At 36.3% G+C, this 15,272-nt stretch overlaps 1 protein-coding gene across 2 annotated transcripts; it reads right to left on the bottom strand.

Moving 5' to 3' along the window:
* Nucleotides 1-1,809: 1,809 nt before the first annotated feature.
* IMPACT (impact RWD domain protein) lies at nt 1,810-15,020 on the bottom strand. 2 transcript variants are annotated; one of them, XM_005490699.4, is made up of 11 exons: nt 14,851-15,020; nt 13,903-14,031; nt 13,122-13,174; nt 12,773-12,835; nt 10,634-10,719; nt 8,898-9,026; nt 8,514-8,608; nt 6,203-6,276; nt 4,499-4,589; nt 2,263-2,397; nt 1,810-2,015 (listed from the first exon to the last, which is right to left on the bottom strand). In XM_005490699.4, the coding sequence occupies exons 1-11, from the start codon at nt 14,884-14,886 to the stop codon at nt 1,944-1,946; spliced, it is 963 nt and encodes a 320-aa protein (XP_005490756.2). In that variant the 5' UTR covers nt 14,887-15,020; the 3' UTR covers nt 1,810-1,943. The 2 variants fall into 2 exon arrangements, with proteins under 2 accessions (XP_005490756.2, XP_074405816.1); XM_074549715.1 differs by having other exon boundaries at nt 13,892-14,031; nt 14,851-15,007.
* Nucleotides 15,021-15,272: the final 252 nt, after the last annotated feature.

The raw sequence follows: 15,272 nt of genomic DNA, 5'->3' as shown, positions 1-15,272 counted from the left end.
GGAAAGCCTGTGTGTTGCAAGGCATCTACACATATGAAGTGAAGTTTGATAGGAGATCCACTTCATGAGCTTTTAGCAGAATTTTTCTCTGTGTGTGGCTATGACAAGGATTAAATCAGTCTAGAACATGTCCAGCTAGAAAAATATTGAAGCAGCAACTAAACTGCTTCCATTTTCTACTAAAATAGACATGCTAGGCAATAAATATATAGCAAAGAGGAACACTCCAAAAGGATTCACAAGTAAATGTCTCATCTTTATCATCCTTCTTTCCCCCACATTAAACACATACTAAACAGTAGAACTACCGCCCTGAATTACCTGCAATATGAAGAAATTACTAACACTCCAGAATTGGTATTCTGCTGTAAGAAAGACAATTATTTTCACTTTTAAAAGTTTAGATTTTAAGAACGTGACTTTTCATATTTAAGCATGGAAGATTTCCAGACGCATACAGGACCTTTAGAGGAAATGACTGACACTGAAACCACCAAGCAGTTCTTCAGAAGATACTCAGCTAATGAAGTACTCCAATAAGACAGCAGATATCTTAGTCTGCTCATTAATGTTTGAGACACAAAAAAAAAAAATATCATTCCAATACTACCTTGTGGGAAACTCTAATGCTGTAATGAGTAACCTGTGTTCAGCTGTACTCTTGATTCATTTTCAGAATAACAAAACAAAACCAAGAAATTAAAAATATATTAAAACTGAGTGGCCAAAAATATAAAAGCCACTATCCACCCTTTCCTGATGTTTTGGTTTTTGTTGACATATTTTTATGACAGGCAATTGTACTTTAGGTATAAATTAATTATATCATCCTTCTTTTCTTTTTTTCTTTTGCCAGGTAGTGAAATTTGTAACTCTTCCACAAGTGAGCAGCATGTCTTAAAAACCTTACAGTACTTGATAACAAAAATGGTGAAAAAGTGCTGCTTCAGTTTAGCATTAAAAATAATGTCCCAAAAGAATTTTAAAGCTAAGAGTTGTTGTGAGACATTTTTTGTAATCTCTTTGTCCTGTATCTACTTCTTAGAATAAAGGAAGTTTAAACTTAGGAAATGCTTGCAAACAAAAATAGGAAGGGACTGTAACTTCTCTAACCAAAAGTGTCCACAAGACAGTTAGACAGCACTTCATGCTCTCTCTGAAAGAAATTGTGTGAAAATAAAAATGCATTTCCACTCTGATGGTCCATTTTCAGAGATTTTAAAGCAAGATGGGGATTCACCTTGCTCACTGACTGTATGGTCTATTTCACTGGTTCCTTTAATTATGCAACATGAAATTCTCATCTTTTCAATAAGCTCCTGGTGTGCCAACCATCACAGAACAATCCTCAAAGAGATTCTGCAGTAGTTTCATCACATTTCTTAGCTCACTGCCCATGTTCAGTCTTCCATGTGTCACCAAGCAGCCCCTATCTAGCATCTGATCAGGGACTGCACACGCAGGACCAGGCACTGCAAACACCACACTTGATCCCATGCTTTCCTTTCACAAAAGAGAATCTAAAACTCTGTAAGTGACCTGGTATATGAATTACTCCAGTCCCACTCTCAGTACAACAAACTGCAGAATTCAATTATTAATACAAGACAAATATATGACTCCAGGAGTGGAGATGATGAGAAATCCACATTTTCCACTAGTCAGCTGCTGTTTGGTGGGAAGGGGCGGGATGGACCAATGGTTCCAAATGCTGCACTGTCCTCGTAACAAGGAGCTCACATGTGTAAGAAACAGAAAATTTGTGTCTAAGCTCTACTTCAGAACAGAAGAAGAAATCACAAAACAAGGTGAAAATATATCTATGGCTTTACTGAATTCTCTTCTGAATACAACATGTCCATTCTATAAGATAAAGCAATAAGGTGCAGAGTTTTTTGTATAAATATGTGCAAAATAATATTTTAAAGTTTTTTAAAAATAAATTAGTGTTCTGTTTTCTTTTTGTTATCCTTCCTTATCTTTTTGCTCTTTCCAGCTTGTCTAGATGATTCTTCCTGAAATGAGAAAAATGCATTGCAAAATTTAGAAAATATTAATGTAAACCACAAGTATTCTCCCAAGTTTACCCACGAGAATTATTTTTAATATAAACAGTATTCACAGTTCACAGAGATTTATGAAAATTTGGACATGTTTATCCATTCACACAGGTTGTATTACTTTTCTTCTGGCTTCATCTAACAGTGGGAAGTCCCACAAGTTCACATGCAAATGCCTCCATTCTGGAGGGACGAGACATACCGTTGATGGTACACAGTTGTACTCTACAAGTACATTTCTTGCACAGTTGTTTATATGCTTGAAACGATCTGGTCCCAAGAGAACACCTCCATACCAGCGGGACACCACCACTAACACATTGTGCACGTTCAAAATCTGTGAATAACAGAAAGCAATAAAAGTAATTATCTTTTAATTGATCCTGGTTTACTGCTGACACCAATTTGAAACACAGAAAAGATCTACTATCTTTTATTTTAAAAATTACTGAGTTACATTTCTTATGCTGTGGTATGATCAATTATTACTCTGTCACTAAGCTGACTGTCTATACACATTTTTGAAGTGGTGGTGGATGAGGCTAATAACAGCCTGGCCACAGGCATTATACATATGGATATATAAAATGCCTCAACCTAGTGCTGTTAATATCTGCATGTTAACAACCACTAACCATCTCTGTTGAGGAGAAAAAAACAGATATCTGACTAATTTCAAAAATACTTTCAGAAGAGTCAGTCATTGTTTGTGAAAACAGAAATATTCTTACAATTTTAAAATGAAAAGGACCAGGACCATGTTCTGTGACAGGAATTTTCTACTCTACGTTTATGCATTTGCCATATAGTATACGTATAACAACTCCTGGCAGTAAACAGTAAAACAAAAAAATTTTGGATTAGCAAGATGGTGCTAATCCAAAATGCAGCTTCTTGTAACCAGAAAGTGCTATTTTGAAATGCTGGTCTGATCTGAAACAAGATTCATTTCTATTAAGAAAAAAAAAAAAAAAAAAAAGCCTCCCAAAACAACAACAACAACAAAAAAACTATGAATTCAGCAACAATGAATGTTTTAAATTACCTAATTTTCATACCCATATGTCATAAGAGCTCAAAACAAAAAAAACCTACAAGATCTATGAACATCCAGAAATCAGCCCATAAACTAATCTTCTCCTATAGCTGAAAATTGAACTTCTCTTATCCTTATCTTATTATTCTTCCAGAACGGAAGTATTTCCAGTAACAGAATTACAGATGGAGAATGATGACCCACGTAATTTATATCCACTCACATTTGAATGTGACATTCATGTCATGTTTTAAAAGGGATTTTTATGGAATATTAAGTGCCTACACAACTTTCAAAAGTGTGCACTAACATGCTGAGAAAAAGCTGATAATCTCAGAACAAATTGAGACACAGTAACTGCCAAATTGTATCTCTACATTATTTTCATAACAATAATGTCTTCACACTCAGCATATATACTTGCATATATTACATAACCTAAGTTTGTTTATTTATTTGAACTTCCCAAGTCTGGTTTGAGTTATTTTAGAAGTCTGAAAAAGTTCAAAATTAAAAATGTCAAAATGTTTCCCTCAACTATATTTTTTTTTCAGAAAAAAAAAGGAAACATGGGTGGGGGAAGAAAAGTTTCCAGGAATAAGAATGCAACACATTAAGCAAAAGAATATTCAAGCAAGAGAAGGACAGGAAAATAAAACTCCTGTTGTGAAGGAAAGGTCAGTCTAAAATAAAAATAAATATTTTGTCTGCTCACTCAGCTAAGTGACTTGAGGCACAGCGTTAAGATGCACACTGTCTCCTGCAGTTGTGCTACTTTAACTATGATTTTACTAGGGCTTGCATCATGAACCAAAATTTATCAATCTCAACTCACTCACATTTAGTAGCACCTTTGCCAAATCTTATTTCAATGCTTGAAGAACTAAAATATATGTGAGTATGAGGGCTATGGACCCAGAACAGAAAACAGCACAACAAAACAGACTAAATTATCAAAACAAATTAGCTCCTTCATTCCATTTATATTTGAAGTTCGACTCTGACAGTTCATATATTGGTGTCTCTTTATTATGCCTACTCAAGGAAACCACATGAAAGGTTGTGCACAGGTCAGCAGTTATATTGTGATAGTCAGCTTCTCCCAGTACTCATTTTTTGTGTACCTTACACCACACAGGAAGCACAGCATTTAAAACTTAGTTATCTTTTAACCCATTCAAACTATTACTGCCACCTATGAAACATCACTTGTTTCTATGATCTGAGACTTGAAAGCACTACAGTCTGTGTTTCTCCTTTCACCTTGAGAAAGCAATCATCTCGCTGGCTGCTAGCAGAGCAAAAATCAAAATAGGCTTCCACAAGCCTATTTACATTGTAGTGATTTTTAAAATCGATATAAATTCAAGATTTCCAAAAGCCAGAGATTAATTTCTACAACCTGCATAAGATGGAGAAGACGTCCACCTGCTGCTGTCTCTCCATCATCTTCACAATCCTGTAGGAACGTCTGCTTATCTTCACAGTATATTCTATAAAAGAAAAAAAAAATAGATTTAAAAATCAGCTTATTAATTTTCAACGAATATTGCTACATTATTAATAAGTCTCACATCTCTCATACACGTGTGCATCAATTCTAATCATCTCTTACACATATTTACATGAAAACAGGATGAGGCATGGGGTAAACCACAAGTGTTTATCTTTACAGTAGAACAAGTTTTGAGAAGCTTTTACACAGACTTCAGCTACTTCTGGTAAACTCCAGTCATTACCAGTTTAAAGTCCCTAAACAGAAAAACACCCAGGTTTTTAGCCTAATAATTGCATCTAGCTGAAACCAACTCTACCAGATACAGATTCAAATAACAGTATACCCCTAGAAAAAAAACTTGGACAAAAATATTATTAGCAATTAATTATGTCTGTATTTCAGCAACAACATGAAACTATAACTGAAATTTGCCCTTGGATTCTCCATGTCATCTCCCTCCTCAGGGGACACTGCAGTAAACTTTTGGGTGTATTGAAAGAAGACAGCTGCCCAGGCCTAATTTTCCATAAGTAATGCTCAGAGGTCATTAAGTTAACTGACCAATAAGTTGGTTTGTTACCAACTTACTTCCTAACTTCTGAACTTAGTTACAGCTGACACAATGAGAAAGAGGCTTCTAGTACTAGATGACAAATGGGAAGCAGTATGTGCCTGTTCTTTTTTTGGGTTTTTTTTTGGTTGTTTGTTTTTTTTTGTTTTGTTTTGTTTTGTTTTGTTTTTGGGGGGTTTTTTGTTTAAGTGGATTTGGGTAATATGAGTGAAGGAAGCCAGATCATCATCTGTGAAAACAGACAGAAATGCCCTCTTTACAGAAACTTTATACTTAGGTAGAAGCTTTCACTTTTTGGTAAAATAAGCTTTCACTTGCTCTCATTTCATGTTTCCTTAGGATCACAGCAGGATGGGCATGAATGAATAAGCATTGGTGCATATTTTTTTAGATGACTGGTTCCTACAGTTCCTCCCTTTTATTATCTCTTACATTCTTCAGAAAACCTATACTGGTTGGAAAAAACCTACATTGGACTGAGACCAATTCATTTCACATAAGCTATGCTCACAAAAGTTGCCAGAGGCAGGTGACTGCCAAACTCATTTTTACCTGTTTCTCATAATCCCTGAAGTTTCTTGTATTTCAGCTGAAACTTCATATGCCAGATGTCTGCATCAGGCTTTCTGATTCGACTCTTATTTCAACTGAACATTTCAGCTATTTCTAAATATAAGGTTGGGGGGGGAAAAAGAAGTTACTTCACCCAAATAAAAAGACATTTAGTTCAGAATGATGTAGCATTTCCATGCTCAGACACACTACAAAAGTACACCAACACATGTTCAAATCCACCCTTTTCTATTCCTGATGCTGGTTTGCTATCTTATTTCCTACTGTATGTTCTACTTTCTTGACTTGAAATTCAAAATAACACCTGCAACACCAACCATACAAATAAGAAACCTACTCTCTAAAGCAAGAAATTTCTTTTAATAGCAAGGAATTTAATAGGAAGGAATTTCTTTCTCATGTCCTGCACTCATTTGTAAAAGAACACTAAAAATAAAAATGAAAAATCACTATTTGTATCTCACCTGTATGCATATATGTTGTGGGTAGCACTTGCAATTTTCTTGTTCTCATATAATTTTTCAAGAACTCTTTTAACCTATAAAAAACAACAGAAAAAACTTCCTTTTATAACACGGCTTTCATACATCCCTCTCAAAATCACTGCTAAACAAATATCTCTCTAATACTACAATGAAATAATTTTATGCTTTGACATAAAATGTTTGGTAACTCAAGAAGCAGCTTCTCAGTATTCTCATACTTGTTTTAAACAATTTTCCTGGGATACTGAAAACAGCTTGTCCCTTGAATTTCTACATTGTGTACATTCATATTATTGCTCAAGATGTAGAAGTGTCAAATTGCTTTATTAAACAAGAGACGTAAGATCCAGAAAATATTTTTTGTCAGTATTTAGTATCAACTGCACCTGCTTACTTATTTTAACAATAAAGTTAAGCTGGAAAAGAACACAACATACATATTTCCACTACACACTGCTTTTACTTATTTCACAAAAATAGGATGTTTAGATACTACATTTCAAGTTTTTCCTTTTCCCTCAAACATGCCTTTTTTTGAGTTTCCACTTCACACAAAGAAAGTAAAAACAAAAAACATCCTATTAGGAGTCTGAAAGTGTCAGTATTTCCCAGAAAACAGATATTCCCATCATGTCTATGATCTCTTTGCTCTTAAGAAGTACCAAATTCAAAACATTTACCAATATCAGCTCATCATACGTTACTAAGTAAACAAGCTGGGAATTGTTCAACCCTTTCCAATAGTCTAGCAAAAAGAAGAGCTTTTGATTAAGACATCATTTTAGTACATAACACAAAACATTACTGAAGTTGAGAAAGCTTGGGAAAACATGCCTGGCAAGTAAATTGCCTTCCGTTCAAAAACAAATGTCTCAGAGGAGTAATCAACAGATATATTTAATATCTGCCCTAGCTATACTGCGCTATTTCCAATTCTTCTTGAAGAAATTCAACTGACAAAAATCACCTCAAATAAAAGATATCTCAATGAAAAAAATCCTATTATTAATGGAGAATATTGCTTCAGACATTTATCTTCCCCTTAATTTAAACACTGAAGGAAGACAACTTGTATTACTTCATACACTTTCATAAACATGGAGAGTATGTTAAAACAATACATTTCAATCCAGGCACTTAAAGGACAATTCATATGAAATGATCATCACCTTTGACACTACTTACTTCCCAGCTACCTGGTTCCTGGAAATGTACTTTAAAGATTAATTTTTGTGCTACAGCTATATCTTCTTTAAGTGAGTCTTTAAGATATATATATATATATATATATATATATATAAAATAAATGAACTCTGTTACTTTAGAAAGGGAAGAAATGGGAATCACTGGCTTAATGTATCTTTTTCATTTCAAAATACTCTCACCGTTTTATCATGATTTGTGAGTAAGACTGTTCTACATACACAAAACCCCACATGAATGTACAGAGTATGTGAACTTGAAAGGTCAAAGTGCTCCAGAAGGGATGCTGGGATTTAGACACTAATTCTTATGTCCATGTTAGGCAAATTATTGAGGGGGAAGAAAAAAACAAAACAAAACACAGATGGCTTCAAACATTACAGCTTTTGTATAGAGAAATCAGCCTAAAAACATTGTCAACCTGTCACTGTTTATTCATAGCCACTGAGTATGTAGCTGATCTAGCTTACACGGAACTTCAAGAAGCACTTGACAATACCCCTCACCAAAAATTATTTTAAAAAACCCTAAAATTGCATAAAAAGAAAGAGGAAAATCCTCTCAAGTTTTAACTCTGAGTTAATAAAAGAAAAGAACAGTAGGTTACCCACTAGAAAGGGATGATCAAAGAAGGCTGATGGTAACAGATGGAAAGTAATGCATAAAGGAAGTTTCAAACCCCTCTCAATTAGGTCATGATAAAGATTTACTTATGCACAATCCAAGTGAGTTCTTCAACAGAATTCCTTTCTGAAGGAGGGAAAACATATATAAATCCATTTTATGTGTTAGCTTTTCCAGCTAACACATGATAGATTTGGTAACTTCCAAACATCTTATGATAAACTTTACAACATCCAGAAGTCAAATTACAGTGTTCTTATTCTCATCCAACTAATGCACATAGTGGTGAAGAACAGCAGGAAGAGAAGTAAAAGCAAAAGTGAGAAACCAATAACTACTCAGACAGTACCAGCACAGAAAGATGCACAGACAGACCAACGTATCTGGCAAATGCCAAATATTCCTGTAATAGTTTGTCAAGCTCAAAGTACAGGCAAAAAGAGAAGAACTGATCTCTACTAACTTGTCTGGTTGTCACCACTGGAGCCAAATGTGCCTGGAAAGTGCTCCTTCGATCTGTGATTGGGTTTCCATGATGTATGGGGGGCAGTTCTTCATCTATGGGTCACAAACAAGGGAGTGTTTCTTTTCTTTTAAGAGGACAGAAACAATGCATGGGGCTACAAAAGTAAAGAATGTCTCAACTTTAAGAAAAGGGACTTATTAAAGTGAAGTACAGAAAATAATGTACAAACCCACCAAAAATATATTGCATTTTTTAATGACTGTTATTAAATGTTATTGTAATACTATTGTCCTAATTTTATTCTAAAACTGAGTAGAAAACCAGAATATTCAGGTCTCGTTTAAATTATTTCAACAGAATTAACAAGAGTATATTTTTTACCTTCATGACTTTCAGATGTCATGTAATTTAACATTTTTGTTTGATCTTCCTGAGTGGGCTGATAGTCGAGGAGAAAATCATCTCCATCATCTTCATCAACTTCTTCAGTGGTTTTCTTAATATCTGGTTCTATTAAGATACAAGTAGTAGAATTTATTACACATTTTTTGCAAGACAAGCAAAACTAAATTTCAAGCTCTTTTTCTCAAAAGTCTCTGTCTTCTCAGTTCAAAACAGTTTGACATGAAAAATTATTAAATGCAGAAAGCAGCATTAATTACAACAAAACCCAAAAGTACTCAGCCCAGTATTAAGTTAAAAATTCCTACGAATTAAAAATAAAATACTCATACTATGGCATCCTTCCGTAAGACCTTGTGTTTCGATACTAACAGTATTTCTAAGAAAAAAAGAACAATAATGTTTACTATTTCCATTAAACATTCAAAATGCTACCTTTAATCTGAATTTAGGGATCAAATTAAGCTGATGTTTCACAAGAACTCCAGCCATTTACTGGTCATTTGGGGCAAAATGTAGAGTTGTTGCTCAGTGCTACTTCATGAGAGTATGAAATTATTAAATAAAAAATTTTTAGATTTGAAACATCTCTCTCAACATGCTTCAAGTATTCTGGGATTCCAAAATTCCTGTTTTCCTTCATTCATAGAACATCCAAAAAATAATAGTCAATAACAAAGGAGGAAATATACAGGGTTCTGACATCTGGATTTAGAGCCAAATTAATATAACGCATTTCATTCCTATTTAGAGGGCTTGTGACGCAGGTTTTATAATATATGTATTTTCCATTAAAAAACAGAGGGGTAATAAAGCATGTTCAAAAAGGGAAGCTGTAAGGTTGTGGCCAAAATACCCAAACTTCCAATATTGTCAGTAAAATTTTAACTTCTCAGTGTCCACTTTTAGTCACATCAATGAAGAATGACTTCCCCAACATCTGTGATGCAGCAACAAAATGTGCAGTTTATCAAAAAACTAACTCTAGATCTTACCATGAAACCACACTGAAAATTAATTTTTTTTTTCTTCAGACTTTTATTTCTCACAGGACAAAGGTAACACCCCCAACAGAGAAAAGCAGTTCTGTTTCCTTTTCTTACAGTGCATGCACATGTCACTCACACATTTCATAGCAGTTTAGCATTTTAATGCACAGAACCTCCTACCATTTTTTGAAACAACAACTGTGAATTTACACAAACTCTGTAAGAAAAACAGCAGAAGAATCGTTGCAGCTCTACTGATGATGTACTTCTCATCCCAATACAGTAAAGTAAATGGAAGGACAGAAAAGTAAAAATGATAGAATACTTGGTCATTTGTCTGCAGAGTTCACTGAAGTTATCTTCTATTGAATCCCATTCCTCCAACAGTGCACTCAGCACCAGAAATTAATTACTGGTATGAATAATCCTTTGCAGAACGGAGGGCAATGCATAATGTACCTGTGGGCAGCACTGTCTTTTCAAGCAAATAATTTCATTCCTGAGAGAACTGCAGAGCTTGTTCCAGTTCAGAGGCCATCCCCACCTTCTTTTCCCTACTGCTTTTTAAAAAGAGACACTGCCACTGTAAAACACTAAGCCCTGACACAGGAGACTGTTTTTTGATATTTAGATCTAATTCAAAAGCGGGCCTAAACTAACTTGTACTAAAATCTTACTTCACAGTGGAAGAAGGAAAATAAAAGTCCCATGTATTCTCTGAAGTACCTGGATCTGAAGACTGTGCCTTTTCTACCAGAACTTCTCGTATCTTCTCCACCCATAAATACAGTATACTTTCACCAAGGTTCTGTCTGGAAGTAAAAGGTCATGGTAAATGAAGGATCACTTTTACAAATTTCACTTGGAAAGTACGTAAAACAACATACAGATTTCAGACACACAGAAACTGAACATAATCTTGTGAGATAAAGAGCTTAAGCAGGCTTGTGTAAAGTTCTGTAGTTCTGTCTCAGCAGCTCACTGGGTGAAAAACTTATCAGTGGACTGTGATAGTAGATCAGTGGAGCATTGGAATGAAACACTACAGTTTGGGTAATAGGCAGTGCTATAGGACAGGAGATAAAGATTTAGGCCTAGGAGGCTTCACTCAGGGGACACAGGTGTGTATTGAGGTAGTGAGGGAGAATGGGAGTAATACATTTTATATACACATGCCAGGAGTTAATAAATGCTTCCTTTATGTGGACCCAAACAACTCAAAACACATTTCAAATGGTTAAAATGGTTATGAACTGTGCATATTTGTCTAAGAAACAAAACTGAAGATTTAGGACCATAGATATCTCATGGTTTCTCATTAATTTTACTCTTACTGCCACCATGTGGGCACCAGTTAAGTAACAAAATTATGCATTTAAACTCTGTGTAATGTATACAGCACTACAGCTGAAAATAATCAAATTTAAATAAGCATACATATTTCAAGAAAAATATTCAAGCAAAAATAAGGATTTTATGAACTTGTAGCTCTCACTTCAAAATTCAGACAGACTCCAGAACAATTCAACATCCTGATTTCACACAGCTTATAGTACCAATTCACTGCTTTAACATCTGAAGACTTTTTTTTAGTGATGGAGAGAGACTAGAAGAGGAATAAAATTTCCCTGTTTAACAAAAGTAAACAGGAATTTGTCCAGCTATCACCCAATTACAGTTTCTGAATAGTTGTAAATTACTTTGTGTCTCCTAAAACAGACTTGTGCTCTATAAATATCCTTTTTTTTTCCCACGGCGATTGACAGTACAGTTCATGTTGGTTTAGACGGCAGAACTACACAACTTAGATCCCTAGGGACTAGAAACCTGGTAAAACACAATGTAAATGATACAGAGTATCTCTGTTCATCTGACAATCATTTAGACATTGAACAGATAAAAGGTTTTCACAAATACTGTGCACATCAGTGATTACTCCAGGTTTTCAAACTGATTAAAATGATCTAAAGTACATATATGGCCTAAAGTACAAACACTTTCACTTCCAGCTGAACAAACAGAAGTGAGAGCAGACCAGAGAGGACTCTGACCAGCAGCTGATAGAGAGAGAAGGGAGCTGAACCAGCACGATTTGACAGCCTACAGGATTGCACAGGGGGAACAAAAAAGGAACCCAGCAGCTCTACCTGTGGTAGAGACTCCATCAAATCCTTTGAATCTGGACAGCATTAAGGACAACCTCTGTCCTTTTTGCTCCACTGAACAACTGTGGTGAATATGATCGCACAGAACTTTTCACTTAAAATCCTTGTGCATTTTTAACACTTCAAATTAAATTTTACTTGCTTAAATGATCTGTTGCTTAATTAAGAAACCCAGTTAATAAAAATAAAAAACTCTTACGCAAGCTAAGTGGTCTCTTCCTTATGGCATTAAAAAATATTTCTTATGCAAGATGCTCAGATTTCACTGTCTGGGGCATGATTGTGCTTTCTTATGTTTTCATTTCATTTATTTTATATAATCTCTGGGATCTAAAAGAAATAAATAAACCATATAAAATTACTACATTTTCCACCACTCTTTCACAGCTATTCAGAATCATGCAATTTGAGTATTTCTAAATGCTGTTTATTCTCATGCATCCATTATGCCTTGTATTATGTGTCAGCTGCACACTGTGAAAATAAACAGTCCACAATGTTCCAGATTCCAGTTAAGAGATTCTGCATGTGTTTATTTTAAAACCTAGGTATCCCTTAACTTTTAAGAAAAACTGGTATTCCACTTATGCTCTAAGACAACCAAATATTTTCACATTCTGTGTTTTAACATTCAAGTGCAGAACAGATAGAAATTGAAAATACATTGTCTCCTTTTACTATATTCCAGTCTCAAACTTACAGATATATTTCTTCCAAGCTATTTGCTAGTTCTGTATAATCTTGTCCTCGAAGCCAAGGGGCACTAGAATGAAAAGAAAGGGAATGAAAATTGTGCTATATGCTGCTTCCAACATTTCCAAATAAATGTGATGAACACCTTGAAAATATAACTTTGCCAACCATCAAGATTCCAGCTGCAAACATCTTGGAAAAAGCAGGATAAAGAACAGAATATCCTTGCTGGAAACATCCCCCACTGCTGGTATACTTTAATTCAAGGAGTATTTTAATTAAACTTCCACTTACAGGTAAACAATTAACAGTGGCAATTTATCAAACACAAATGTTTGCAAGAAAACATCACCTACTTTAGTTGATAAATAGGTGGCTCTGCAGTTGGATATCCTGGTGGCAAAATCACCTGAAAGAAATTCAGGATATGTATTCATTGCACTACCTTCAGCTAGATGAGCTTTACTGAAGGACTCTGATGTCAAGCACCAGGACTACAATTAGTGTTACAAATGAAGAAAGCAGTTGCGTATGTTGTTACAGAATTACAAGAAACACTAAATATCTGCATTTAAAACTCCAATAGTGGTGATGCATACAGTTATATTTTATTGGGCAATTTATAAGGATGCAAAATAAAGTACAGAAAAAAACTGAAAGCAGCTGCACACATGGTTACTGGACTTAAAAAAGTGGTACCATGTTTCCCTAAGTAGACACTTCCATGTTTCTTACACTAAGTAAACTTATTGCTTTCAGTTCTGAAACATAAAGTAAGGACTTGGATCAAATAAGTTGATCCAAATTTCCTTCTGTCTCAACACTTTCCAGAAAGCAAATCTAGATGCACTTGCAGTAGATTCACCGAGGCACAAAGTCCTCAGTGTAAAAGTATTTCAGAAATTAGTCTTTGGTGAAATACACCAAAGTACACCTTTGGTTAGGTGTGGAATTAGGATATGCAATTATTGAATATATCACAAGCACACCAATGTGTTACACAAAGAATCACTGAAAATTCTTATCACAGACTCCAATCCAAAAGCTTCTTAATCATCTGAGTAGATAATAAACCATATTTAAACCTGCATCAGTCTAACTGCAAAATTCGTGCTAAGCTTCTTACCACCACTATACCTGCAAACAGAGGGTCCATTTTGGTTGATCCAGACAGTCACTAATCTTAATGCAATAGATTTTTTCATCTTCATCAACAACGCACCAATCATCACCATAGATCGATGAAAGGGCTTCAATTTCATCAATCTAAAAAAACCAAAAAAAAGCAAAAGTAAATATCCCCCCCATAAAACCCAAACAACTTTGTGTGCCAATCATATTTTCATCTTTTTAAAGTCTTTCTCTTCTACAACTCATTGTCAGATGTGACAAGATTCACTTCACAGGAAGGCACTAAGTATTGGGGATCCAGTCCTGATTCACAGGACTTTGAGTGTGCCAGGGGAGGTGTAAGTTGGACATTTGCAAGAATTTCTTCACAGAAGGGGTGATTAGACATTAGAATGGGCTGCCCAGGGAGGTGGTGGAGTCGCTGTGCCCGGAGGTATTTAAGGAAAGACTGGATGTGGCACCCAGCGCCCTGGTGTAGCTGACACGGCGGTGTTCGGTCACAGGTTGGACTCGATGACCTCAGGGGTTTTTTCCAACCAAACTGACCCTGTGATTTTGTAAGTAACCCTTGCTCAGTTCTCACACACACACAACAGCTTTTGAATGTTTCTGGATAATTCTGTCATCTCAGCAACGACAAGGCGAGCAAAGTGACAGGGAGCAGGTGCCAACACGCTCCCTGCAGCTCCCAGTCGGGCGCTGCTCCTGGCTGGACGGGTCGGACCCCGGCAGGGGAAAGACCCCGAGGGTTCGGCACTAAGCTCGTCCTGAGGAGGAGCGGATACTCAGCAAATTCCCATAGAGAAAAACCATGGAAGTGCCTTTTACCTAGAAAAGAAACACCTGAAGTGTGGCGGTGCAGGCGCCACGGCGGGCACGGAGCCGCTCGGGGGCCGGGGCTCACCAGGAGCCCCTGAAGGCACCGCTTTCCCCGCGGCCCCCTCCGCCGCTCACCTGCTGCTGGGCCCTTTCCGTGTCACTCGCCGCCATCGGAGTCGAGGGAAGGAGCAGGAGGAAGAGAAGAAGCAGGAGGAAGGGAAGGAGAAGCAGGGAAAAGCCCAGGGACACCCCGGCGCCGCGCCGTGTGCGCAGCCGTGGCGGTGACGCTGCCGGCCCTTCCTTCCGCCTCAGGGACAGCGGGAGCGGGCTGACCGGGCGCTCCTGCCTCGCGTTACCGCGCATCCTTTATTTCCGTCTTTGAACTTTTCCCGGATTCCCTACATCCTGTTGTTAAACAAAAGTGTGTAAGCAGTTCTGTTTCACTGAGGATTTTACTCATGCAGCCGTTTTCGCCTTGCGTTTATGACACGCGGGATGCAACGATTGACATATAACTACAACATTTTCTTTAAAAATTGTTTAAGAGTAACAGGTGT

The sequence above is a fragment of the Zonotrichia albicollis genome, chromosome 1 (genome assembly GCF_047830755.1).
Source record: "Zonotrichia albicollis isolate bZonAlb1 chromosome 1, bZonAlb1.hap1, whole genome shotgun sequence".
In the NCBI taxonomy this organism is placed as follows: Eukaryota; Metazoa; Chordata; class Aves; order Passeriformes; family Passerellidae; genus Zonotrichia; species Zonotrichia albicollis.
The sequence above is the reverse complement of the archived record's forward strand: the minus strand, read 5'-3'. Positions and strand labels throughout refer to the sequence as shown.

What these genes read in the sequence shown, in the direction of transcription:
- IMPACT (XM_005490699.4), bottom strand. Translation starts at nt 14,886, where the DNA reads ATGGCGGCGAGTGACACGGAAAGGGCCCAGCAGCAG. An exon ending in AATGGACCCTCTGTTTGCAG is followed by an intron (nt 13,175 to 13,902) that starts GTATAGTGGTGG and finishes AATTTCTTTCAG; the next exon opens with GTGATTTTGCCACCAGGATA. An exon ending in GACATCTGAAAGTCATGAAG is followed by an intron (nt 8,609 to 8,897) that starts GTAAAAAATATA and finishes TGTGACCCATAG; the next exon opens with ATGAAGAACTGCCCCCCATA.